A 26,028-nucleotide genomic window follows, 5' to 3' on the forward strand; every position below is an offset into this window, starting at 1 on the left:
GCATTTAAAGATCACACGAAAAAAATTTTTGGAAGACCCCCCCTTTATCTAAGGGTCTGGATGACCGCTCCTCCCAACCCCCCATCTCAAGGTCTGGATACGCCACTGCCATACACTGTACTGTAAGATCAATTGAGAAAATTACCAAGGAAACAGAATGCAGAAGTGCCCAAACGTAGGCAATACAACACATTAGTTATGTCATAAATATCCCTCATAGAAAATGTTCGAAGTTTAACTATTCCTTGAGAACTGAAAATATTCAGTATTTCAGGTGAAAATTGAAAATAACAAAAACGCTGCAATAACATTACAGTTAGCTATAAAATGACATAAACTTTTTAATCACCTACCGTCCATGCAATAAGAGATCGTCTTTAAAATACTCACATGTAACTCATGCGAATTTGAGAACAAAGCATACAGAGGCTTATGCAAACCAAAGTGAATACCCTCATCAACCAGCTGCGTTTAATTACGCAACTTTCAGTTATTGGCCTGGAAATCACCGCATATAAAGTTTACTTCGAATGACTTCGCCCGCGTGTTTTTTTTTAGTTCCTCAGCGGTATTTCTTCTAGTCACCAGTCTTTATAGCCAGTTAAGCTAGAACGCCTGGTACTTTTTATCAAAACAAAGATGTCAGGGTCTGAACGAAATTTTGAGAACACTTTTCAAGATTATGACGGAAGAACTAGTTTGCAAAGCCCCGATGGCAAGGTGAAGAGAGAAACATATTTTCTTTTTTCTCTATGTGTCATGCAATTCGTGTTTTCAACCGTGATACAAAACCAAGTAATGTTTGAAATAAGCTTACTCCATTTGTATGACTGTCTGCACGTATCTCTGCAGATTGTGGAACCATTTCTTTCCAGACTAAAAGATGAAACCTATAAGTTATTAAAGCAATGCGAAGAAGGATTTCAGTACACCAGGGATGATCGTGATTATTCAGTCTACACCGGCAGTGGAGGTAGAGTGATACTTAGACACTCCCAACTGCTTACTATCGCCCTGGCGGATCAGAGAATTCAGAAAGAGGGGATTGAGATACTTGCCAGCTATATGGATACTATTAATTTTATTCATTGATTAAGGAGCTCTGAAAGCACCTGGGTCCAGAAATTAAGGCTCCATGAGATAGATTTTACTGAGTATTGTTTAAAAAAATAAAGACGATTTCAGATAAAGGGGGTAAGGGGCGTGGCCCCCTCTGCCCCCCACGTAAAACTTTTCCCCTGGCCTAGTCCTGCCAACCCTCTGCGTGTGTGAGACCTGTTCCTGGTAAGTGGACAACTTACTTTTCCCACCCATGTTCTTCAAAAATTTATAATACTTAATAAAATTAATTATCTTTACAAGGTATGGCATTCTTGTACATGCATTTATCTGAAACACTGTTTAAGGATAATGAAGACCAAAGGCAGAAGTACTTGAAAAATGCTCGTAGAAATCTGGAACATGATCAGCATGGTCTGAGAGGGAGAAGGATGACATTTGTTTGTGGAGATCCAGGTGATTATATGTTTTATTGTGTTTCCTTAGATTCTACTATCTGCTTAGCAGAGGTTTATTTCAGACTTGGATTTTAACATCTACAAAGTGGCTCACATTGCTGACATTCACTCAAATGTCAGCAATGCAAACAACTTTGTAAATGCTTGGCAGAAAGAAGCCTCTGCTAGCAGGGTAGTTAGATCTTGGCATCAGGATCCATTTGACTGAGAGATTCTACTTTGTTGACCTGTAAACTACTTTAGTTAAACTTTTGGCCTTTTATCGGGGAGAGGAGAGAGTTTGCTTCTTCGGCCCTTCAACAGTCTAAAGTATCAGGCTTCTCCTGGCTCTGTACAATCAGGATTTCTACTCGCCTGAATTGACTGACATCATATTCGGCTTGATTAGATCAAGCACTTGCTTGCACGCAGTAAGGATAATTCTTGCACTCTAAAACAGAACTTTATGTTTCACACTTTGATGATGAAGGTACTGGAAACATGTTAAACTGGTGTAAAACAACAGAAATGGAGTGTCTACTTAATGAGAATGTGCTACAAGAGTTCATATTTTCGGCTGTGAAAGTGGTTTATTCTGCTTGTTTTTCTGGTGTAGTCAAAGTCTAATCTGAAACATAAACATAAATCAATACATTATTGGCAAAGGAGAAAAACTACAAGGACAGTTGTTGCGAGTTGGCCTTGTTACAATCTTGATTTAAGCATTGAGCTTGGATTATCAAGGAATAACCGCAGATATAGTTTCAAATTATTGCATAAGTAACCAATCCATGATGGGTTTGGTTTGAAGAGAGTGACATTTCCCATTTCCTGTTTAATACTTGTCAAGCTTGCTAACAACAATGATAATAACAATTTTTTCCCCTTATCTTCAGGCATCCTTTCTTCATTGGCTGTTCTTTATTCAAAGCTGGGTCAAGAAGATAAAAGTACAAAGTGTCTGTCCAAGCTGTTAAGCCTGTCAGACAATGTATGTGGAGGAGATCCATCTCTCCCAGATGAAGTTCTATATGGTCGAGCTGGCTACTTATTTTCCTTGTTGTTTGTGCAAAAACATTTGGGGGAAGAGAAGATTCCCCATGACATTATCAACCAGGTATGGTACATGGACCTTCATTTGTGCAACCAACTGATGTACATGTAAGACAGTAATCACCTCTAGTCCTTGTATGTTTTTCCAGACAAAATCTCTATAGTGTTGTGCAACCTCCATCAAGCCAGGTTTTTTTATGTTGGGAAAATCGATTGTACTGTTTCTTAATCAGCCTAGATTTTGCTGACATGTCAGGAGAATCCAAAAGTCTGTTCCAGATGCCATTTTGCTGATTTTTGGGTGGACTGGAGCCATGCCAGGCACCCCCCGGGGGGGGGGGGGGGACTCTGCATATGAGAGGGGTGGGGATGCTCGTTGGAAATTTTGAATTAAAACCCCTAAAGGAGACCAATCTGGGCGTGGCTCAAGCTTTTTTTGACCCCTAAAAGAGACCATGTTAAAACACAGACAATATATGTATTTGTATATTTGTGTATTTTTGTATATTTGTGCAACCCTAAACGAGACCTCCACAGCTAAATATTATGGTGTTTTGCCCCGAACACCCCAAGTGAGACCAAAATCCGAAATTTTCACCCCCTAAGCAAGACCCCCCCGCCCCCAGGGCCAGGCGGTGGGAGGATTAGGACGCAGCAAAAATAATCAGTCATTGATCCCCAACATCCCTGACAGCACAAATTTGAGTTTACATTATTTTGTTGGGAATGACGGCAGACCATTGCAGAAAGTGGGAAAAAAGACATGTTCCAGATTCTCCTGATTTCTCCCTGACCAACCAGAGCAATCATGGATATCTACAATTTTGAGTTTTCATTTGTCAGAAAAATCTAGCAAAGTCGCATCGGAAGGTGTTCACCATAGCCCTGGCTTTTACCCTGAATCCTTAGTAACAAAATAGCCATTTTACCAGCTACAGCAGTGCCTGATCCAGACCTTGAGATAAGGGGGGGGGGGGGGGGGCCTGGTCATCCAGACCCTTAAATAAGGAGGGGGGGCAGTCTCCCAAAAAATTTTTTTCAGCCCTTTGGGCCTCAGTTTGGTCCAAAAATAAGGGGGAGGCCACTGTACAGTAACTCCCACTGTAAATTGTTCTTTTAGGTTTGCCAAGTAATCCTAGATTCTGGTGAAAGGCTATCTAGAAGAGAGAGAAGCAACTCTCCATTGATGTTTATGTGGCATGAAAAGCATTATGTTGGGGCAGCACATGGCATTGTTGGTATCATGTTCATGTTACTTCAGGTAAAAAAGATAGGTATTTACTTATGAAGCAAACTAAATAACATAAATTTATTAAAGCTTCTATGTTTCCCTTTGCTTTTTGGTAGTGTTTCATATGCAGTGTGTATAGCTTCTTTGTATTTTTGGATTAAAAGGCGTTTTAGTAGAAAAACTGAGCAATTTTTGTACATGTTTGATAGCACTTGGCAAAAGGCTGTTTCCCCATCATTCTTGACATATCCCAATCTCCTTTTTTGGGGCCTGTTTATAATGGGTGAGCCAGCCCATTTGGCCAGGCTGGCCAAGCTTTGCCAGGCTGGCTTGGCTCATGCCTTGTTCCCTGATAAAATATGAGTTGATGTTTAAATGAGAAGCTGGCTGGTCCGGCTGGCCAAGATCATATAAACAAATAAATAAGGCCACCTCATTTAAACAGACCCCAATAAAGGGAATTGGGATATGCACAAATAATGGGGGAAGAGCCTTTTGTCAAGTGTATGGTGGTCATAGTTTGTTTCTACAATATTTCTCATTTTCCTTTTTTGTTCAAATTTCATTTTTTATTTGTTTTATTTTATTTTTGTTACTTCACATTTGTTTTTTGTTTTATTTTTTATTTTACTTGTGTTGTTATTTAAATTTTGTTTTTTGTTTTAAAATCTTTCTTTTAATTTGATTTTAATTTGACTTTCATTTTATATTTGAATTTTACTTTGTTTTGAAAAAAAATGTGGACCATTTTCAATTTTTTTTTTCAAAAATTATACAATGTGAAAGTCAAATTAAAAGTCAAATTAAAAAAAACAGTAAAACAAAATTAAATTAACAACACAAGTGAAATAAATCAAAAAACAAATTTGAAGGAAAAATGAAAACAAAGTAAAATAAAAATAAATGCGAAAGAAAAATAAAATTAATTCAAATAAAATATTAAAAGTGAAAATAATATTGTGAATGAAAAAGTAAATAAAAAAACTCTATGGCCCTTTGGTGGGCCACCATGCAAGTGCTATCAATATTGTCAATTAACTAATTGACTTTTTACATTTTCAGTTATTATGGTTAACGATGGTCAACCAACTACTGTAGCTTTATAATTATTATTTTGGGGGTCCAAATACTGTATGTATTTTTTATTAATTTACTCCATTTCTTGTATATCTTTTAAGCTACCTACTGCCAGTAGAAATAAACATTGTTGTTTAAAGAGGCCCTTGGAAACCTTGGAATCCTTTAAATCCTCTAACAGACCCTCTCCCTTGAATTCTGCTGTTCTTTTCTTTAAATAACTAGGCACTGTCTGCACAATCTGTTCAGTCTCACCTAAGAAGTGTAGAGAGCTGTGTTGAGTTTCTTTTGTCAAAGCAGTTTCCATCAGGAAATTTTCCTTCTTCACTTGAGAGTGGTACTGACAAGCTAATCCACTGGTGTCATGGGGCTCCTGGAGCAGTACATCTGATGATCAAGGCATATCAGGTATAGTGATCACTGCTATCACCTATACAGTATAGGGAGATGGTGAGACACCTCTCTTCCGTAGTGGATGTCTTCAGTGGCCAATCTAGGGGAGGGGCCTGGGGACCCCTCAATCCCCCCTATTTTTAGACCAAACTGAGGCCCGAATGGCCAAAAAAAATTTTTTGGAGACTGGGCCCCTCCCTTATCTCAGGGTCTGGATGACCAAAAATTTTTTGGAGACTGGGCCCCCCACCTTATCTCAAGGGTCTGGATCCGGCACTGGTCTTAGCCCAAACCTTCCAACTCTCACAGTTTGAGCTATCAACTCATGGTCTCACGATTTAGGCTTCAAATCTCACAGCGAATCAGAAAATCTTAAAAACTGCCATAATTTTGGGGGAAACCTGAGTCCAATTCCACCTTCATTCCAACAAAACATAAGTTCGCTAAGGTCTGTGGGAAAGCCCTTATGGCATACTTACTTGGCTGCTTGCCGTCTTATTGACCTGGATAGTAAAACAAAATCTTCTCATCACTGCGAAAAGAGCAACAGGACAGTACAACAGAGACCACTAATAGGGTGAAGAATACCATGACAAAAGTAATCTGCCATTTTGGTTGGGGTGGAGCATACCTGTATAAAGCTTTAGGGAGTGCTCCTCCTTGGGCATATTATATACCTTACCTCTATCAAGCATGTGAGTGGTCATTTCCTACACTGTGGCAAATTTCCCCTTTTTTCTTGCAAGGTTTTTGGAAAGGAGAAGTATCTGGATGCAGCTCTTAAGTGTGGAGAAGTTGTTTGGAGCCGTGGTCTTCTAAAGAAAGGTTATGGAATCTGTCATGGTGTGGCAGGAAATGCTTACACTTTTTTGTGCTTGTTCAAGCAGACTGGAGATCAAAAGTATCTTCATCGAGCAATCAAGGTTGGTTCTTTGGACCTTTCATACATCTCATATCATCACAAGATAAAAAAACCTCTGACAACTTAAATATTTAAAAACAGACCACCTGTTAGTTTTTTTCACAAAGTTATGTCTTGGGGTAATTCTCGAAAATTCAAAATGGGTAAAACGAGCACCTTTGAGACAATGTAAACTCTAGTAAGCCTAAGAAAGTGAGACTTGAGATGCCCAAAATTCAATATTCAGGTCATTCTTTGAAGCATTAATTGGTTTTCTCCAAACTCCTCTCTCCGCCTCAAAGTTATCTTTCAGAGTACATTAAAAGTTGCACTCATCACCTTTTTTCAAGACATGGTTATTAAAAGCCAATAGTTGATATTAATGATGAATTTGAAGTTTCCTATCTGTAATATTAGATGAGATTGTAACTGAATGTGTCAAATTTTAGTTTGCAGAATGGTGTTTTGACTATGGTCAGCATGGCTGTCGTACCCCAGACCATCCTTACTCTTTATTTGAAGGTATGTTTTTCCTCCTCCATACAGATGAAGTGACAGTTAATCTTAGTTCAATTTAAATGATTGATAATGGCTTTTAACTTGAGGATGGTGTGATCTCCAAAAGCTGTGCACTTTCAAAGCTCACAGCAAAGAAAATAGCATTCGCTGTCTGTGATAGGCACCACATTGCATGGATGATAATTTACACTGCCTTACATTAACAGGCATGTAGCCTGTGTTGCAGATGTAGTTTAACCCCGGTTAGTAACGTCTGTGAAGCAGCACCGAGTTCCTTTTTCTGGGGGACCAACAGACTCAATGAATTACCAGAAATGCGTTTTGAATTTCCTTTCAGCCTGATTGACAAATTGCACACACAAATCATGGCATGTACTCAAATCCAAGTTCATAGGTAGGAGTCCAGAAAAAGGATATTGGCACTGTTTGACAGACAGACAGACTTAAACAAGAGTTTTGGTTTCATCTGTGGCACAGGCTATGACTGAGTGTTTTTTACTTTTTTTCCTAGGTATGGCTGGCACAGTTTACTTCTTAGCTGACTTACTGGAGCCTAAATCATCTAAATTTCCTGCATTTGAGATTTAGCTGCCTGTCACTTGACTATACACTGCTGAGCAATAAAAAGGACATCAATAATATTGGCTCACTCTAACAGATACAACTGCTCTGTACTCAAACTATCAGGAGGGATCATACAAAATGAAGATATAATATCATTGCTCCTAAACAGGGCTTGAAAAAAAATCATTTCTGATTGTACACAGCTTGTGTTGCAGCGGGAATTGTCACTGGAGACCTAAAGAAAAAATTAAGATATAGTCTGTCTTTGACAACTAGTCCCAAAAGCTTGTTCTTATAACCACAGGTTTGCTGTATCATTTTCTGATTGGCTAGATTTTTTAATCTGCACTCTGTCTACATTAGGGATTTAGACTGTCTACGAGGCTTGATAGTCGGCAAGGACAAGTAGATTTCCTGCCAGCAACTAGACACCCATTTAATTACTAATTTTCTGGGCCCAGTTGTTCGAAGGCCAATTAGCGCTAACCCAGGGTTAAATTTTAACCCAGGTCTCTTTTTCTTTTCATCAAAAGCATTTTCTCAGACAATTTAGAGCAGCCAATCATCAAAGTGTTGACAAAAAGAATTAAACTGAATTTGCTTTTTAAGCTATCATATCTGAATTCAAATTTCGAACTAACCCTGGGTTATCTTAACCCAGCTTTGAACAACTCGGCCCTGGTTTACACCCTGACATTACCTTTAGGGGTGAGCATGTATTTAAAGGGGAGTCCCAACCACTTTGCAAGGTTTGCTTCCTTTAAGAGACTTAGTTCCAAGAAGAAAAGTATAAAAACATTGTTTTTGGTGTTAATTTAAGTATAATGGTGTAATAATATAATGTAAGTTTGTAAAACTTATGTAAAACGTTATTAAAATTGTTAAAGGTTTGAACCAAGGAGCCATTTCATTAGTAGGTTGAGTATGATTGTGCGGGTGAACGTAGTCCTGAATAGGACTGTTGTTGTTGTTGACAGTGACTGACGTTTCGACAACCTGTGTGGTAGTCATAGTCAGGTTCAAAGTGAGTTGTATCACGTCAGTTGATGGTCATCAACCTGATGTCTGGATCAATGTATGCAAGGGAGAAAATGAAAAATGACCCTGTGCATAACAACAAACCAACAATACTTAGTTTTTCATGAGTCATAGTAATTTAATCAAAGACATTTCAGAAAAATAATTTTCTGTCTGTTTATACCAATTTTATCAGCTAAAGAAAATGTCCTTGACCACAACACTTCTAGATCCCTAGGCATAGTTTCAGTTGTTTCCGAAGGTCCACAAGACTCATCAGAAACAACATCCGTGGCTAAGCCTTGGAAAGTGATTCCAGTTTTTACTCTCTGTTGCTCTCTGTCAGTCTCAACTCCTAAATGTTCAACTGCATTAGCTTTATCTGCTGTCTGAAGCATTTCAAATGCTGAACTTAACTCATCGCCATCAAAGTGTCGTTCTTCAGTCTTGTTTCCCACACTTGGTGGTGCCGTAGAGCCTTTGCAATACCCAACAGTCTGATTGATTCTGTTTTCGAATGCCTGTTGCATATTTTGTACCTCAAGAGCATTCCTCTCAATTTTTGTAGCCTCGGCAAGTAGTTCTGTGATTTCAGACATGATGCCTGGATTGGAATCTTGTTCATATTTCAATATCACTAGCGACATCAGAGCACTGTAATAGGACAGAAATTAGTCAATGAAAAACTCATGGACTTTTTGTTCTGTTTCCTGAGAGTGTCTACTAGTGTTAACCTCATTTAACAGTCAGTGCAAATAATACATAGAGTATTCTGGTGATAAACGCCCTTGGATATGAGACAAATTAACCCTCTTGATTCCTTTTGTTCCATATAAGTTCTTAACAAGTGCATTGCTACATGGAGTTGGATGACTCAGTTGTCCAGACCCAACTGAGTAAAGGGAGAGAGGTTGGGGGGGGGGGGGTACTTTAATATATATAGGTAGTGTATTATTTTGCTGTGGAGGGTATAACTGTACCTGACATGTCCCCAGCTGTCCCTTATTATTTGTAAGCGATCAAGGAACGTTGCAAGAGACTATAACAGCATCTGGTGCAAAGGAAACAATGGGAAAGTGAAAGGGGTCTCCCTTCTTTCCTCCTTTTCATCATCCCCCATGCTCCCCTTGACCACACATCTCTCATTAATAGGGACTTTAAGATCAAATGATGCAAGAGAAACAAGAATGTCCCCTGAAAAATGAATTTGCATTCTTTCAGTCTTTATTGGGATTATTCCTACCTACTTACTCTGTCAAATGTATGTGAACCCTTCTGAATTTGAATTTGAAGCTACGCAAAGGGACCACATTTAAGTACAGAAAGTGAAATACTTGTGTGAAAATGGCAAAGAAATGTAGGAAAAAGGGCCATGCATGAGAAAAGTTGTTGTTTTGCTCTTTAAACCTATTTTGTTCTTGTTGCCGTCACGTTGTTGAATCTTAAAGGCCCTAATATTAATAGGACACTGAGAGATAACTGGGGACAAGTCAGGGAGAGTACGTTTTCAAGCAGTTTTAATACTCTGGCTAGGGTATAGAAATTAAAAAATTACAGCACATCATAAGAATAAGAGGTTTTGGTTATTAGCTAAAGCTTTATGTCCAGGATCTGCCTCAGTCTAGAAAGTTACAACATGCTGCTGGACATGGTTAAGGCTCAGGGCTACACATATCCAACTAGCACACCCCCACCCATGAATTCCTAGAACTTAATTTAGTCCCCAGAACGCTGAAAATCGCATTTTAGGGCTTCAAAATTTCACAATTTTCTGACAGTCCATGCCCCCAGACCCTCCTAGAAGAAGAGGACAAATGGCTCTTTATTGATACCGTCGGTTACTCTATTCAAACCTGCTGGCTGGATACTTCAATCATTATTGAACAAATGACTGGAATGACCCAAGCATGTGAACATTAGTAAGGATAACTTTTGCCACTGACTGCTATTGCAGCTCACTGCTCTTGGTTGTTAAGTTAGTAACATGGCATTTACCAGCACTTGGCAGCACCCAGTTTACAAGTGCAAATAATACACCTTAACGACTGGTTTACAGTACAAGTATGTTTATCTTTACCTCAGAGCCCCTCTCAAAGTTGCCCATTTCCTTGAAACATAAGTAGCGTAAGAAAATCCCTGGTTAAAACCTTGTTGTAAATGTGCTTCTTTTCCTGATTCAATGCCCTCGCGGTATCCTGCCTAAAAGGAAACAGGAAAAATTTGTTTGGCTTTGGCTCTAACCACAAATCTCTGCAGTGTTAAATGAACAACTGTAAAATTCCAAAAATTAGCCCCTCCATGTATAAGCTCCTCCAAATATAATCCCCCCAAACCGGTAACGCAAAAAACCCTCCGTTAAATCGCCCCTCCAAATATAAGCCCCCCGGGGGCTTGTGCTTGGAAAATTGCCCTCAAATACAAAGTAAAACAAAACAAAAACGGTAAATTTACTTCCAACTATAAGGCTAGCCCAGTCGATTTTGAAACGCAAATTTCGCTCCGTAGATAAGCCCGTCCGAATATAAGCCCCTCAAAAAATTAGCCCCTCAAAAAGGGCTTATTTTCGGAATTTACGGTATATTTCATAACTCATATATCTCATAACTTATCAGTTCATTAAGTAACTCATTTGTGTGAAATAGCATAAGTTGCATGGGGCTGAGCTGTACGAAGATCTTACAAGTATTACTTGCAAGAGTGGCAAAATCAAATTCAGGAAGGAGTACAAAATAAATGCCGAAAACATAAACGTGAGCTACAGCAAACAAACATACAGTACAGGCCTTCACGTAAAAAATGAAACGAAAAACATCCCGAAACTGCCCTGTTCAGCAAACTGAATACTCCGATTTACCAAAAATTAAAATGCAAGCAGATCTAAAGCTATTTTACCAGTTCATGCGTTTGTTTCACCCTTTGATAGTCCATATTTACTTCGTTCATTTCTTGAAATTCTTCTTGTTCGTCCGCCATCTTAAAAGCATAATTATGCGTAATTTATGCACCACGCATGCCCAAACCAATTAGCGCACCAATGCGTCTGCAATCCAAAATGGCGCCCATGTCAGTCTGAAAACTTCATTGTGAAAATCCACTTTCATCTTGTTTCCTTCATTCTGAAAATGCGTTTCCCATAAAATCTCTTTATTCCAGATATTTACTCTTGTGTTTTACGGGTTTATTTCTCAATGAAGCGAACAATGTAGTGACATTTCCGCCAAAACTTTCTTATCGGGATCAAGATGCCCAGTTCCCGAAATGAAAAGGAATTGAGCCCTTCTGCTCGAAACCATAGCAAAAGCAAAAAGTCATCCCATAAACAAAAGAAACATAAGAAACGTCCCAAAACTGAGGCTTCGGCTGAAAAGCTAAAGGGACAATATGAAGATATTTCCTCAGCTTCGGAAGAAACCGAGGAGTTGCCCGTTCAAAAGTACAGCTCCATCTCACGGAGCCCTTCGCCCGTGGCGTCGAAAAAATCAAAGGCTAATGTAAAGAGGAAGAAGTCAAAAAAGGATAGCTTGGTGCAAGGATCAAGCAAAAAGCGCAAGAAACGTGGCAGGTCGCCCGTAAATGTTTCGCTCGCAAAGGTTGAGGGGCCACCGTTGTCTCCTGTTTCAAGCTCGAAATGGAAAGACATGACTCCTTCGCCGAAGCTGCCGCCATCAAATAAGGATATCTACCGGCAGATCTCACCGTCTATGGTAAAGAAACGCGGATCCGAGTCGCCTTATGTTCCAATAGCGTACAGGCCGCCAAAGTCACCAAGTATTAGTCCCACCAGATCTCCAATTGCAATGTACAAGAGAGAGAGGTCTCCTTTCAAGGTTAGATCGCCTATGAAAGTGTGGTCCAGGTCTCCTTATAGCCACAGATCAAGATCGCCCTCCCCTCCGAGGGGGAGATCACCCATGAGAACTTATAGATCACCGGAAAGGTCTCCATATCGATCACCTATGGGACGTTTGTCGCCGTTTGGTCGGAGTAGGTCTTTTGCCTCTTATGGCAGAAGACGGTCACCTTCACCATATGGGCGCCACTCTCCTTCACCACCATTTAGGAACACTGGAATGCGAAATAGGCCAGTGCAAAGGAATAGACACCGCAGTAGATCTTTGTCGCCGCATGCATCAAAATACAGGAAATCACCTGTCAGAACAAAAATTCGAAGTCGTTCTCCTCCAAAGAGATCACCACACAGAGGCACCCAGCGCAGCCCTGATGTACATCATTCTGCATATAAATCAGGAAATAAGAGGTCAAATTCTTCCAGGAATGAGCCTGCACGGTCAACAGATACCAAGTCTGCAAGCAGAGACTCTATAGAAAAATCTTATAGTTCCAAGGACAATGTACTCAAGGGTAAGAGCAAACTTGAAAGTGTGGATGGAGTTAAAAGGAATTTAACAAGGGATACTCAGAAGCAGCCTCTCACAAAAACAACAAAGCCAAATTTAGAGACTGGTGTGAAAGATTCTCCAGCAAATGGACCAACAAAGGACTCTAACTTGAATTCATCTGGAGTTAAATCAGGAACTGGTGATGTTAATAAGATAAGTCAAACAGAGACAGCACCTGCTCTTCCACTTCCTCCTTTAAATGAACCAGCCCCTCCGCCTCTTCCCAGTGATGAGCCTCCTCCGCTTCCTCCTGATGAAGAAAAACCGCCACCTCCTCCTGCTCCGACGTTACCACCCTTACCACTGCCACCAGAACTCCCTGGCACACCAGGCGAGTCGCCAGCATCTTATTCACCACATTCCCCCGGGGGTAAACCTCCTGCATCTCCAAAGTCAGCTGCCAAAGACACAGAAGCAACTGGACCAAGTAGTCAGAGTGGGACACCACTATCTACACCAGATACAACACCAAAGACACCAGCGGAAAGTGAGTGGGGAGAGAGGTGTGTGGACATGTTTCAGATCATTGATCAAGTGGGAGAGGGGACATATGGACAAGTATACAAGGCAAAGGATAAAATCACAGGTAAAGGATATAAATAATTGATCACATTACACATTGTAGTTGTTTGTATAGTTGTGTTTGGTTGTGAGGGGACATCTGTACACAGGCTATCGCTTTTTATGTGAAATGGTTTGGTACATGTTATTGTTGGCTTCCTAATGGTTTTTAGGAAAAGTGCAACCTTTTCTTTGCTCAAGTTTAGCCTTATCATATATAAAGTTCTGACTATTCCTGCTGTATAGAAATTGTTAATTTAAACCTTTCAGATACATGCAGTGTAATAAACTGTTATGAAAGTTCTTGAACCTTGCTTTGGAGAGGTAGAAAGGCTTCTTTTTGTAAAATACACTGTGCAAGGTGGTATTTGCCTTTTGAATCTTTCTATGGAATTTTTCAAGTCTGGCTATGCGAATGAAAATGTTAATTTATTTTTCCGAACAAGGTACACAGAAAGTTGTACAGTGGAATTGTGATGTTTTGAACCCTTAGTTTCTTTAACCTCCTGATAATTTGATCCTGGGGCCAATTCCCTTCCCCAGTTAAACACTATTATTTTTATTTGGCCCCCAATTTTGAACCTTCAATAAGTGAACAATTTTGTTTTTCCCTGAGGGTTCAACAAATTGGGATTGGGCTGTAGTTCTTTTCAGTCTATTAAGTGACAATCAATGTAATTTTTTCGCAGAATCTGTGTAAATGAAAAGTAAGGATGTAGATTTTAAAGTTAATGTGAACGTAAATATAATGTAAATTGCTCCTCTAAAATTGAACTCAGGTCCGGTTCTGAGTTGGATTTCTCTCTTGTTTCATTAGGGGAGCTTGTTGCATTGAAAAAAGTTAGAACCGACAATGAAAAGGAAGGATTTCCAATAACAGCAGTGAGGGAAATCAAGATTCTACGACAGCTCAATCATCCAAACATTGTGAATTTGAAAGAGATTGTAACAGACAAACCTAATGCTGTGGATTTCAGGAAGGATAAAGGTCAGTTTGGTTGTACATGTTGTGCTACAGTTTCCTTCAGTTCCAACATTTCAAAACCAGTTTTACTTTTTTCCTCATTTATCATTATTCTAATGAGTTTGAAAAAGAGAAAAATAAATTAAAACAAATCTCGGTTCAATCTATTGGAAACTTTTTAACCAAAAAATACCCACGCGTTTCACATACTCCATTTTGATACAAATTGCACTGCATATTGAGCATTTGACAACATTGCCTGAAGAAGACTTACAGTAAGCTGTCAAAATGTCATGATTTATGGTCATCTCAAAAGACCTGTTTATTATTGTATTTACTTGATGAGCAAACAAAGCATTTTTTTCTAGAATTGCACTGTACAATGTATGTGTTCCTGTATATATGCAAACAATTTATTTCTGTATTTTTTTTGTCATTGCTTTGCCTTTTGTTTTGCTTCGTTTTGTTTTTTATTTTGTTTTTCTCTTTTGGCTTAGTTGTTTTGCTTTTATCTGACAATATCACTCAGTAACAAGCAACAATAATATTGATGGAGATGTGATGGTGAATTTTGAGCCTGGTGAATACATGAGAATGATGATTTTTCTGTCAGTGTCACAGCTTATTTAGTGGTAGAGCATGGCTGGACTAGTAACCACAAGGTCATAGGTTCGACCCCTATTGGGAGGAGTCAGATTTTTTCTTCCAAGCCGCCTCTCTCACTGACTAAAAAAACACTTTTCTAATAATAGTATTGTTAATATTATTTTCTTTTATCACAGGAGGGTTTTATCTTGTGTTTGAATACTTGGACCATGATCTTATGGGTGTACTGGAATCTGGTCTTGTTCATTTTACTGAAGACCACATCAAGTCCTTCACAAAGCAGCTCCTAGATGGGCTCAACTACTGTCATCGCAAAAATTTCCTTCACAGAGATATCAAATGCTCCAATATTTTACTCAACAACAAGTATGTTTACTTTTTTGGTATACCTTCATCTTTTTGATACATAGTGGTGGTGTTTTCTTGTGGCTGTAACCTTGGGTTATCAGACATGATATTTTTGTGTTCTACCTACATTGTATTGCTCATTAGGTTTACCCCCTAGAATTGTTTCTGGTTCTTAACAACAACAACAACAAACAGAATCTTGCATTACTGCACAACTGCCAGTTCACAGTGACTACTTCTGTGATATGAAAAATAATGAAAATGACCTCTTTTGTAGGGGAGAAATTAAACTAGCAGATTTTGGATTAGCAAGATTATATGAAGCAGATGAAAGGTGAGTTGGGAATCAAATCATCTTTTAGTACTGAGATGGTCTAACTTCCTTTGTAAGGGAAACAAAAGTGCTGACTTTATTTTTTTTTTATAAATGTCTGTCTATTGTTGATGTTATAGGAGACCATACACGAACAAGGTGATAACGCTTTGGTACAGACCTCCTGAACTTTTGCTGGGAGAGGAGCGCTATGGACCTGGCATAGATATCTGGAGTGTGGGGTGAGAGGCCTTTGGCTTTTTTACAAAAAATATTGTCTTTTTGACAGCTTATTATGCGAAGCAGTCAAAGCACAGATGAGTCCCTACATTCTTGATGAGCTAAATTCAGCCCCTTTTTTTTCTTTCAAGCTACTTAAAACAATGTTAACATTTATTTACACTTGATGCTTATCAAATTAAGAAAAACTGTAAGTGGTATTTTTGCAAAGTTTTGGCTAACAAGGAATTTTTTTTTGTTTAGTTGCATACTTGGAGAACTGTTCACCAAGAAACCAATTTTCCCAGCAGTGCAGGAAATTGGACAGCTGGAGCTCATCAGGTGAGAATGTCAAAAATAGTTAAAATTAGTTACCTCCTCCTCACAAACAATCACAGTCATAAAAAAGTAGATAGTCTGCCCTGTCTATAACTAGGGGCTAACATAGTGTAGAAACATCTAGTCCCTTTAAATCCCAATATCCACATGCAAATTCTCCAGACTGATCTCCATACTACATTCCCTTCAAAATAGTTGAGAGAATTTATGAAATGATCTATGTATTTTCCCTTTGGTGATCATTTCATTTCTTCTCATAACCTTTCCTCTTGTTTATGTATTGATCTTGTTAGGAGAAAATAAATCCTGGTCACTCATGAGACTAAGTTTAAATACAAGTTCTAATTGCTGTAGCGATGATCACTCTTTTTCCTAGTCGTGTTTGTGGAACTCCCACGCCTGCTGTGTGGCCAGATGTGATCCATCTACCACATTTTCATACAATGAAGCCCAAGAAGCAGTACAGGAGAAGGCTTAAAGAGGAATTTAACTTGTAAGTTGGTGTATTAATCAAAACCCATTGTGTGATTCAGGGTGGTGCTCAAGCAGACATGTGACGACTTTCTTATGTCCTTGGGCGAAAAGTAATCTTAGTTTTTGCCTGCATGGGGCACTATTTCAAGGCTGTGCTCTAAGAAAGTGCTCTGAACCTGTGATTTTTGAATCACCCAGGAACAAAAGTAAGGCAACAGGGGCCACCAGGCACTGCTATAGCACAGTTTGTCTTTACTTCTAAGCTTAGTGCTAGTGGGCTTGTACAATAAAAATCACTTTGGTCAGGCCTGTGATCTTTGATTTCCTTGAGGTTTATCTTAATCTATTCTTTGTTTGTTTTATTGTGCTTGCTCTTAAGTTTCCCAGTGTTTGCTTTGATACTATACAGTCATGTACACAGTTAACTTAAAGCAAGTTCTAAGCATTTGGTCCCTGTCCCTAGGGAATGTAACTGCCTACTCTCACTCTCTCCTTGGGGCTAATCTAATTATGTTTTTTTTTTGTTTTCCTCAGTATGCCAGCAGATGCTTTGGATTTGTTTGATAGTATGCTGACATTAGATCCATCAAAGCGTATAACAGCAGAAGAATCACTAGAGCATGCATTTTTAAAGGACATTGTGTGTGAGAACATCAGCCCTCCAAGGTAATGAAAAGCCTAGTTATTACATGTAGCTGGGGGGAGTTGTGGGCACACTCAGACAGCCACGGTGGGAGACCAAACCTGTCAATACAATGGCCATTTCCATTTACCAAATAATTCTGCAAATTTCATGGAATTGTCTATACTATATAGTTTGGACTTCCTTTTCAAAGTTCTACTTATTCCCAGGAATTTTCTGGTGGAATGCCCACTAATAACATTGATAAACCTAATCTCCAAAATAATCTGTTCAAAGTGTGGAAAAATAATTGGTGTGTACTTTGTGTGACCGTGGTTGACATAGACAAATGTTGGTCAACCATTTTCTGAGGACCAACTGGGCTGTTTTTAGTGTCATTTTGCAGTCCTTGGTGCTTCTCTAAAGACTCCATCTGAGTAATCTGACGTTTTTGAGAAGTCATGTTGTTAATCTTTTTTACTGCTCTGTTTAGCCTTCCAACTTGGCAGGACTGTCACGAGATGTGGTGCAAGAAGCGTAGGCGCAAAGGAGGGGAGAGTAAAGTGACAGAAGATGGCACAAAACAAGTCAGGAGAGACTCTGCTGCGGGCGAAACTACGGAAACTTCAAACAACCTTCCAGCCATGGCTACAACAGAGGAGCAAGGTGAAAGAACGCTAAAGCCGGTTGAAGCTTCTGCATTTTTGCGCCGACAGAGTATTGAGACAGTTGAGATGGAGACGGAAAATAGCACATATGCTGCTAGAGAAGGACAGTCTTTCTATGATAGAGATCAGCCACACTGTTCATATGCCGATGAACACCCTAAGGCGGCGTACTCACAAGATTCGTATTACCAACGTGACTATCAACAAGACTATGGTGAAAGCTCTAGACTCAGTGGATATAAATCATCATTGGAAGATTATCCTCCTTCATACTCTAGGGATAACATCGACAATGGAGGAGGACATAGATCATATTCTCAATCAAGTGTGCATTATGAACAACTATCACCCCCTGTGGATGAAACAAGGAACTCGTACCCCGAACAGTATAAACGTTACAGTTATTCAGATGGAAGGAGAGACAAGGAGTTCAATGAGTCCTCATCAAGATACAGAGATGACTCTTCATCATACCTTTACAGGGAGCGATACTCTGACTCTTTCTCCCAAAAGCGTGAGGTTTTTGACTACAGTAACTCACAATATGACCGCTACCCTGTGGCTGCTGAGAACAGGGTAACTAGCCCTCAACGTGGGGTGGATTCTTATCAAAGATGGTAGCAGAAGTTCTTCAACTCCTTATGGACTTGTTAGTACTTAAATTGAGGACCTGTTTACACAGGTACACTGACCCATGCATTGATAAGCCTCTGAGCATGTTCTTTAAGTTGTTGTGGGGAGAGGTACACTTCCCCTAGCCTGCACCACAGTTGGGACTAAACTTCTGGTCAAGTCCATCTGCGAAACAGCACTGAAATCCTTGTTCTGGGCTCCCACTTTTGTACCAGAATTTGAGTACGTGCCAAGATTGGCCTGTTGAAAAAGTGATTGTAAATTTGCCAATCAGGTTGAAGAGAAATTTGAAACGCATTTCCGGTAGTCCATTGAGTCAGTTGGGGGCTAAGAACAAGGATATCCGCGCTGCTTCACAGACGTTACTAAATGGGGTCAGATTACGTCTGCGACACAGGCTACTCTACCCCATAAACTGAGAGTTTGCCTTCAGGTTATCCAGTCATAAGTTTGGTGGGAAGTTTTAATTTGAACAAAACAGAGTTCAGTTTGAAACCCTTTTGAAGATCAATACCGACATTCTCCAGACTGTGCTACCTACATGTACATGTATGTTTCTTATGATACTTACATTTTATGAGGAGACTAATAGAATACCTGACATGTTCAATTTATGAAATAGATAGTAAATGAAATTTGGTATCATTTGTATTAACTGACTCAGCTAATTGATTGATATCACACCAGCTGATGAACAAAAATATTGTGACTTTAACCGCGATTGATTTTCAGCGATTTGTTTTGGTTGTTTTTCATTTGAATCGGATACTATTACAGTAGCAGCAATAGCTAAACAAATCTCCAAAGTCATATAAGTACAATGACATGAGACATCAGTGATTAATGGCAGATGAAGAACTTGTGTCTTTGACTACCAATCAAAAATATTTTTCACCAGTTGCTAATACAATTATTGTTATACATTATACTTTTGACTGGTACAAACTGGTGGATTGATTTTTTATCTTCAATTTTCATATATTGACCATGACTGGTAAATAACCTCAAATCTTAAGTGGCTGAACGGTGGTAAATATTTATACACGAACCTACCATCCCAAGGTCAAAAAGTCCACACACTTTTTAAGAAAAGCCTTAACCTTTCCTATTAGTGGCTGAAGAAAACGTTTCTCCTAGAAAGGTCACATTTCTGTTGTCTTTCCTAAGAAATGAATCATGTTACACAAAAGTTGTGCGAAAGGGGTTTCATTTGAATGGTATCACCATAGGATTTCATCCACAGACTCAAAAGTTAGAACTACATTCTACATAAATAGTACCCTGTGAAGGTACTGCTGAAGAGGTTTCATTTGAATGGTAACACCATAGGATTTTGTCCACAGATATAAAAGTAAGTGACAAATAAGCTGACTGGTGATTGCCAGAACACATCAAAGAGTGAAAAGATCAAAATTCTTTCTAAGTTGAAATCCGAACTTGTCTCAAAAAGCATATTATGAATAAATTTTAGTAATGTCCATTGTTATTAAAATGTTCATTGTTTGTACTTAGTACAGGCAATTTCAACTCAACATTTATGTGTAGGGTTGTTTAGAATAAGCCGCTTGGTGACCCTGGATGTAATGTTAAATTATCCTTTTGTTTCATGAACAAAGCAATTTATCTTGCAGTTTTTCAGAGGTACTGAGGGCTTTTTCCACATTTACTTACCAATGTGCACAATTTCATTCATTAGCATATAATATTACCCATAGTGGTTGCGATACATACAAATTCAATGAAAAGGTTGAAAGAGTTGTTTTACTTAAGTAATCATAACTATAACAAAATTCTCAAATCTGATTGGCTATCACTGCCCTGATTTCAGCCTTAATTGGACAGTGCAGTAGGACAGTACGAGTCATGCCTAAGTAATTGGACAGTACGTGCCATCACACGCGTGCTTAAATGACTTTTCTTCACTGCTAGCCAAAAAAATCTTGGAATTTCTTGTTTTTTTATTTTAAAAAAGGGCCTTATACATCACAAATTTTGTTAAAGTTATGATTAATTGGTAATAGAACTTCGTGTCGTCCAATTCGGTCTGTAATCATACTCGTGATTAAACAAATTGGACTTCTCCCATTATGCGGTAGTCTGATTCTGTTAATCACTTGTATGATTACAGACCAAAAATTATTGAACTCCACTCAGTCCTGTTACCATTACTAATCTGGACAATTTTGAGCATTTGCAGGCAATATTTAAAGAAATATTGGGTGTAAAAGTTCATAGAATCAATTTTTTCTGTGTGGCAGAAACGTTAAATTTTATGAGCCCCATATTCTTTATAAGGCAGAAACTCTCAAAGAGCATCCATTATAACAGGCTTAAACTTTCACCGTTCCTCTATGACTTTCGATACTCAGAGTTGCTATTTTTATAGCTTGATCAGAGAATGCTGAGCATAGTGCTAATAAGGCAAGGATTGTAACAAGGATTTACCAATGCCTATGCAGCTTACTTTCAGTCCATATAGGGACCTTATGAAACTATGACGATGGTGGCAACGAGAACCTCAAAGGAACATGATAGTTTTAATTAGCACAATAACAACCTTGCATCTGCATCACGCATTTCTGTCAATTTTGTAGCCATCCCCACACAGCTATGATGTGAAATGACCACATTTTAAAGTTCTCTTAAGAAGAGGAATTGCAAGGGGATAACTTTGACTGTATCTCGGCTGAGCTTGGATGTGGTCCTCGCTCTTCATCTACATCTTAACTTCCCAACTATTAAATGACTGATCAAGTTGAGATAATTGCAGAAAGTCTGAAAAGACGCAATGTAAGTTTTTCAGGGACGTTTTCACTGGTGTTGCCACTGTCAGATCGTAAGGTTCCTGATACCAGGGTCACATTGCCACTTGTAAACACTGTAAACAGGCACTTGCAACAAGCAAATCTTTTCTATGTAAGTGGGTGCAAATGTCAGCCTTGAACTGCATTTGCATGCTGCTTCATCTACTCGCGACAAGAGAGAAGTGTACATAATTTAAATTTTATTTTTCAATGGCAAGAAGTTAGAGATCTTGTCATTGGCAATGTTACATCGCACAGATCCCTGTTTTTCTACCCCCTGTGTAATACATTTTACAGAAAAAAGAAAGTGTTTTTTCAGAGGCCAAGCTGTAGAAAACAGCAATCCAAGTAGATTGGACATTATTGTAATGGAATAAAGAACATTATTTGTAATGAAAGAGTTGTTTAGTATTGCTTAGCTTCCGTAACCTGCAAACAGGCTTCAGCAGGGACATTGAGTGAAGAAAGGGGTTAGATGACTTCCCCTCCATCTTCTTCTATTTGTTCTTGTTTTCTTCACTCTCTCCTTTCTTAGCAAAGTTCTTGCACATTTTTTACTACTCCTCAACCTATCCTGCACTAGAGTGTCAGGGGCGGATCCAGGATTCTTTTTAGGAGGGTCTGCACTCATCTCTTGCTCTACTTCAACACCAATAAACCACATAGTTTTTTTTTGGCAGAATACCAGTTGTAGTAGAAAACCACAGGTCATCTCAGGGGCGGGGGGGAGGGGGTGCGCACCCCCGGCACCCTCCCCCTAGATCCGCCGCTGAGTGCCTGTCACAGGGTAGGCTTGTTCTTCCCAGGCCTAATTAATTGAATTTTTGTAAGGCTGATTTCATTGGCATGATATTTTGCCCCAACATGCATGACAGTCGGTAGATGGTCATATACATGTTGGGCTCTTGAGTTAATGTGGTACACTTAAGTCAAGCCAAGGTAAAAGCGATCAGAGCTCTCAGTTAAGAAGGAGAGATAATTTAAGTTATGGTCAATTTTCCCTGGCACACATTACAAAATGGATACCTGCTATTCATTAAGATGGACATTAGTGCCGGTCTAAATAATATTAAATTATCTTGTCCATCATAAAGATGGTTCTCTCTATTGCTGCTGGTTGTTGTGACCTCACAAAGCCTGGTGGGGAGGGAGGGGGGGGGGGGGTAATTACCTATAATAGCCTATATGGGAAGGCTCCACCCAAAAGGGGTACTTCAGGTATATGAAAGGAAAGGGATTTCACTGGTTAAAGTATATGAATTGGTAGGGAAATCTGTCACTTTGGTCATAAAAAGGACAAAAATGGCAAACAGATGCATTTTATGGCTGTGGATCGAGGGGAAAAGATGGGAAAACATCCTGGTTTTGTGCTTTATGGACAAGCAGGAATGGATTATCAGGTTTAAAAACTCGATGAAGCCAAGAGTTTTTGAACCTAATAATACACTCCTGCCAGTTTTTTGAGCGGCTTCAAAAGCGCTGATATAGATCAACTCATTCTTGCACTTCTTTTAGATTTGGGGTTATTTTGGTCTAAAAAATTGGACGTAAAGTTTACCCATGTCTTTATCAGATATAAAAATACTCAATAAACAGTAATTTCTTTTTTTCTTCATGAATTTTTAATGAGTTTTTGAATCATATTAAAAGATTGTGCATTTTCAGCAGTTAAAAGGGATGCAAAGTTCTAAACTAGGTAAGTGAAAGGGGTACCATTTGTCATTAGATGGTATACAAAAGGGTACCCTTTCTGTCAAAAATGGTATATAAGAGAGTAAGGGGCTGGACCTTGGGCCCGGGAGGGGGGGGGGGTTACTTGGGTTGTTTTTTTTGCTGGGTATGTGCCGCTGGTCTCTCAGAGCCCTTACCCCATTGTAGTCTATTTTGTTGCCCATTGTAGACCCCATCTTAGTCACTTTTGGGCAAATATGTAATTTTCACGATCCCAACTTAATAACTTTCTATTTATGTATCTACCTTATCAATCCTTTAAATAGATCATCCTAAAATGAATAATAAATTGAATGAGGAAGACTTAACTTTTCACCTACAGTACAAATATTCTGGTATGTTTGCTAACCGTAAATATGAAGAACTTTCTAACCCCAAACGTCCGAAAATGTGCGACCCCATTCTAGTAACTCTATTGAAAATGTGACCCCATTATAGTCAATCCAGTCGTGAAAATGCGACCCTATCCTGCAGCACATCCCTATTAGCCTCTTATAAGGAAGTGACTGCCCCCCCGGACCTCAGGGAGGAGCCTCCATGTATAAAAATTTTATGAGTACCCCCAGGTCTCGAAGTTAACAATAGGTGGATTTAGCAAGAACTATGCAATGTCAAATGAGATCACGAAAGCCAGCAGAAAGGAATGACAACAACCATGGAACTCTGGGTGCTCAATTTGCCATTTTGCCATTGGTCAAGCCGATTTTTGAATCTGCAAGCATCGACATCACTGTCATCACCTTGTCTTGAAAACTACATCAGCCTAGTATTCTGGTTCCTCCAGTTGTTTTTAAGATCATTGCACTTGGATAACTTTGTTGGCTTCTTATTGTGCTATTCACGTGTTTTTGTCTGTGTTTGCATGGCATCTCACTATTACTAGGAGGATTGGTCAAAATTAAATTGACCAATCAACTACTCTGCTTATGGGCTGCCATAGGGTTTGCTGTACAAGAGTCCACAGTCTGTTTGTTCTTGTCTTGTCCTAATCCCTTTTTATGAACATTGTTGTTTGCAAATGTGCAGGGATGAGAACTCGACAGATTTACGAGAAAAGGCAGACAGTAAGCAGTTTAAATAACCGGGTCTTTCTCTCAAAGTGACCTAACTATTTTTCAAAATTTAAGGTGGCTCTCAACCAAAGTGGTCATAATTTGTAAATTATGTAACGAATTCAGCTTTATGCCAAAAACAGCCATTGCTGAAAGGCCTTATCAATTGACATATCTTTGATTATCAGGACTCTCCATTTTCAAGACTATATAGCACAGTCCCATTTCCACTGCATCATTAAAACAACTTTTCAAATAAAGAAATAGGATTGCTGGAATTATCATTCTGCTGGTTTATTTTCAACCACACATTATTATTATTATTATTATTTCAAAATGAAGAGAACATTTTCTCAATAAAGTTAAAAATAATACTAAAACATGACAAACGATCAATTTTTCATAAGTACTAACAGAGATAAAGACCTGAAACAGTCAGTCGTTCATTGTGTACATGTCACTTTCTCGACAATTTTTCACTCCTTTGTAAACACAGATACTAGAAGTAAAACCTTCTAAATATTTTCCGAAATTTTAATTACAACGGTAACTCTTTCGAATTCCTTAAAACTGAAGAAAATTATCTTTGACAGAATTTCCATTTTATTAAATACCCAAAAAGCTGAGAAAAGGAAATTCCCATGAGCTCTGTCAGGCGATTTCCGCAGCATTACATCTGTCAGAGTATGCATGGGCGTACCTGAATGGTGACGAGAATTGGCTAGTGCATTGATAACAGGGAAAAGAAAATCTACAAAATAACACATTTCCTTTTCCTCCCTTCGCCAGCTTGTTTTTTCTTATGCTTTTTATCCGGCTTTAGACCGTCCTCCTTTCGCGATTTTATTTCTCTCATGAGGTCAAAGAACACTTTATCAACGTTCGCTTTGGTTTTCGCTGACGTTTCCACGCAAGCAACATTCCACTCTTTTGCTTTTGCGAGGGCTTCGTCGGCTGTTACTTGCCGCTTGTCTTCCAAATCAGCCTTGTTCCCAACCAACAAAAATGGAATATTTTCACTATCTCCCTTTACTCGAAGAATCTGCTCCCTGAATTCCGATGTAGCGTCAAATGATTCCCGCTCAGTGATCGAGAACACGCAGAGAAATCCCTCCCCGCTTCGAAAGTAGTTGTCACGAATCGCAGCGTAATCTTCTTGCCCGGCCGTGTCCAAAATATCGATCTGGCATTCCTCGCCGTCTAAAACAACCTTCTTTCGATAACTGTCTGCTTTAGTAGGTTCGTAATCTTCGACGAACTAAAAAACAAAGTGTAAACTCGAGTCACTGATTTGTCAACAAATCGCTATCTAGCCCGGCATGACAGGAAGCTAACAGTAAAACACAGACCTTTTTTAATATTTCGGTGAATAAAACTTAACTTTACCTTAAACAGCTGTTAAAATGTAACATCAAGCTAAGTTTACTTGCTGCACTGTCGCAAAAACCGGGCGCAAAAAGATGACTTCTAAAACGTGTTGTACTCTCACCTCGTCATACATGAACTGTAAAGTTAGTGCCGATTTTCCGACCCCACCACTTCCAACCATTATAACTTTATGCAAGCCTAACTGCTTCTCCTTGGCGTTAGACATCTTAGGAATCTGTCTGCCCCTTTAAAATTCCCTAAACCGTACAGAACATGCACTGAGCAACCTCTTACTTCGTCAACCTTTATACGGCTTGATGTTGCCTTCCTTACGTTGAGCAACCGCGCCTACCATCTGTATGTGTGACGTCCTCCACGTCATGGGGAGTGAGTCTAATCACGTGACAGGGGCATCAAGTCTATTTATAGGAAACGAGTATAAAACGTCCGGGTGGGACGTTAATAAATACATAGACGAGAGTATTTTTTCATTTTACCTGCATGCATTTACGAGACATTGATCAGGGATGATGTACAACACTTTCTACTAAAATTTGAAACCAGCCTAAGTTAAAAAGTTGAAAAAGTGAAAAATCCCAATTAGATTTGGAGAATCTCTTTTACTATATGAAAAGAGTTTTGTTAGTTGTTGCAATTAATTTTTTTTCAATTTCT

The 26,028-nt window shown here is 39.1% G+C and overlaps 4 protein-coding genes across 5 annotated transcripts; 2 read left to right on the forward strand and 2 right to left on the reverse strand.

The window, feature by feature from the left end:
- The first annotated feature begins 617 nt into the window (after positions 1 to 617).
- Positions 618 to 8,037, forward strand: LOC140929314 (lanC-like protein 2). The gene is made up of 9 exons (XM_073379117.1): positions 618 to 720; positions 853 to 973; positions 1,363 to 1,515; positions 2,393 to 2,613; positions 3,670 to 3,810; positions 5,083 to 5,265; positions 5,997 to 6,173; positions 6,601 to 6,673; positions 7,182 to 8,037. The coding sequence occupies exons 1-9, from the start codon at positions 640 to 642 to the stop codon at positions 7,256 to 7,258; spliced, it is 1,227 nt and encodes a 408-aa protein (XP_073235218.1). The 5' UTR covers positions 618 to 639; the 3' UTR covers positions 7,259 to 8,037.
- A 332-nt stretch (positions 8,038 to 8,369) lies between these two features.
- LOC140930321 (uncharacterized) lies at positions 8,370 to 12,089 on the reverse strand. Of its 2 annotated transcripts, none has more exons than XM_073380005.1 (4): positions 11,948 to 12,089; positions 11,144 to 11,367; positions 10,329 to 10,450; positions 8,370 to 8,905 (listed from the first exon to the last, which is right to left on the reverse strand). In XM_073380005.1, the coding sequence occupies exons 2-4, from the start codon at positions 11,222 to 11,224 to the stop codon at positions 8,395 to 8,397; spliced, it is 714 nt and encodes a 237-aa protein (XP_073236106.1). In that variant the 5' UTR covers positions 11,225 to 11,367; positions 11,948 to 12,089; the 3' UTR covers positions 8,370 to 8,394. The 2 variants fall into 2 exon arrangements, with proteins under 2 accessions (XP_073236106.1, XP_073236107.1); XM_073380006.1 differs by having other exon boundaries at positions 11,144 to 11,291; positions 11,948 to 12,087.
- On the forward strand, positions 11,494 to 18,444 carry LOC140930320 (uncharacterized). The gene is made up of 9 exons (XM_073380004.1): positions 11,494 to 13,237; positions 14,030 to 14,200; positions 14,959 to 15,148; positions 15,408 to 15,464; positions 15,584 to 15,685; positions 15,927 to 16,004; positions 16,378 to 16,494; positions 17,010 to 17,141; positions 17,591 to 18,444. The coding sequence occupies exons 1-9, from the start codon at positions 11,494 to 11,496 to the stop codon at positions 18,384 to 18,386; spliced, it is 3,387 nt and encodes a 1,128-aa protein (XP_073236105.1). The 3' UTR covers positions 18,387 to 18,444.
- Positions 18,445 to 24,263: 5,819 nt separating this feature from the next.
- On the reverse strand, positions 24,264 to 25,699 carry LOC140930322 (ras-related protein Ral-A-like). The gene is made up of 2 exons (XM_073380007.1): positions 25,475 to 25,699; positions 24,264 to 25,243 (listed from the first exon to the last, which is right to left on the reverse strand). Exons 1-2 carry the CDS (start codon positions 25,577 to 25,579, stop codon positions 24,737 to 24,739), a joined length of 612 nt encoding a protein of 203 aa, XP_073236108.1. The 5' UTR covers positions 25,580 to 25,699; the 3' UTR covers positions 24,264 to 24,736.
- Positions 25,700 to 26,028: the final 329 nt, after the last annotated feature.

Source organism: Porites lutea, chromosome 3 (assembly GCF_958299795.1).
Source record: "Porites lutea chromosome 3, jaPorLute2.1, whole genome shotgun sequence".
NCBI classification, from domain to species: Eukaryota; Metazoa; Cnidaria; class Anthozoa; order Scleractinia; family Poritidae; genus Porites; species Porites lutea.

What these genes read in the sequence shown, in the direction of transcription:
- LOC140929314 (XM_073379117.1), top strand. Translation starts at nt 640, where the DNA reads ATGTCAGGGTCTGAACGAAATTTTGAGAACACTTTTCAAGATTATGAC. An exon ending in ATTTGTTTGTGGAGATCCAG is followed by an intron (nt 1,516 to 2,392) that starts GTGATTATATGT and finishes CCTTATCTTCAG; the next exon opens with GCATCCTTTCTTCATTGGCT. An exon ending in CCCATGACATTATCAACCAG is followed by an intron (nt 2,614 to 3,669) that starts GTATGGTACATG and finishes TTGTTCTTTTAG; the next exon opens with GTTTGCCAAGTAATCCTAGA.
- LOC140930321 (XM_073380005.1), bottom strand. Translation starts at nt 11,224, where the DNA reads ATGGCGGACGAACAAGAAGAATTTCAAGAAATGAACGAAGTAAATATG. An exon ending in TGAAACAAACGCATGAACTG is followed by an intron (nt 10,451 to 11,143) that starts GTAAAATAGCTT and finishes GTTTCCTTTTAG; the next exon opens with GCAGGATACCGCGAGGGCAT. An exon ending in ACTTTGAGAGGGGCTCTGAG is followed by an intron (nt 8,906 to 10,328) that starts GTAAAGATAAAC and finishes GTCCTATTACAG; the next exon opens with TGCTCTGATGTCGCTAGTGA.
- LOC140930320 (XM_073380004.1), top strand. Translation starts at nt 11,494, where the DNA reads ATGCCCAGTTCCCGAAATGAAAAGGAATTGAGCCCTTCTGCTCGAAAC. An exon ending in GGATTTCAGGAAGGATAAAG is followed by an intron (nt 14,201 to 14,958) that starts GTCAGTTTGGTT and finishes CTTTTATCACAG; the next exon opens with GAGGGTTTTATCTTGTGTTT. An exon ending in AATATTTTACTCAACAACAA is followed by an intron (nt 15,149 to 15,407) that starts GTATGTTTACTT and finishes CCTCTTTTGTAG; the next exon opens with GGGAGAAATTAAACTAGCAG.
- LOC140930322 (XM_073380007.1), bottom strand. Translation starts at nt 25,579, where the DNA reads ATGTCTAACGCCAAGGAGAAGCAGTTAGGCTTGCATAAAGTTATAATG. An exon ending in TACAGTTCATGTATGACGAG is followed by an intron (nt 25,244 to 25,474) that starts GTGAGAGTACAA and finishes TTTGTTTTTTAG; the next exon opens with TTCGTCGAAGATTACGAACC.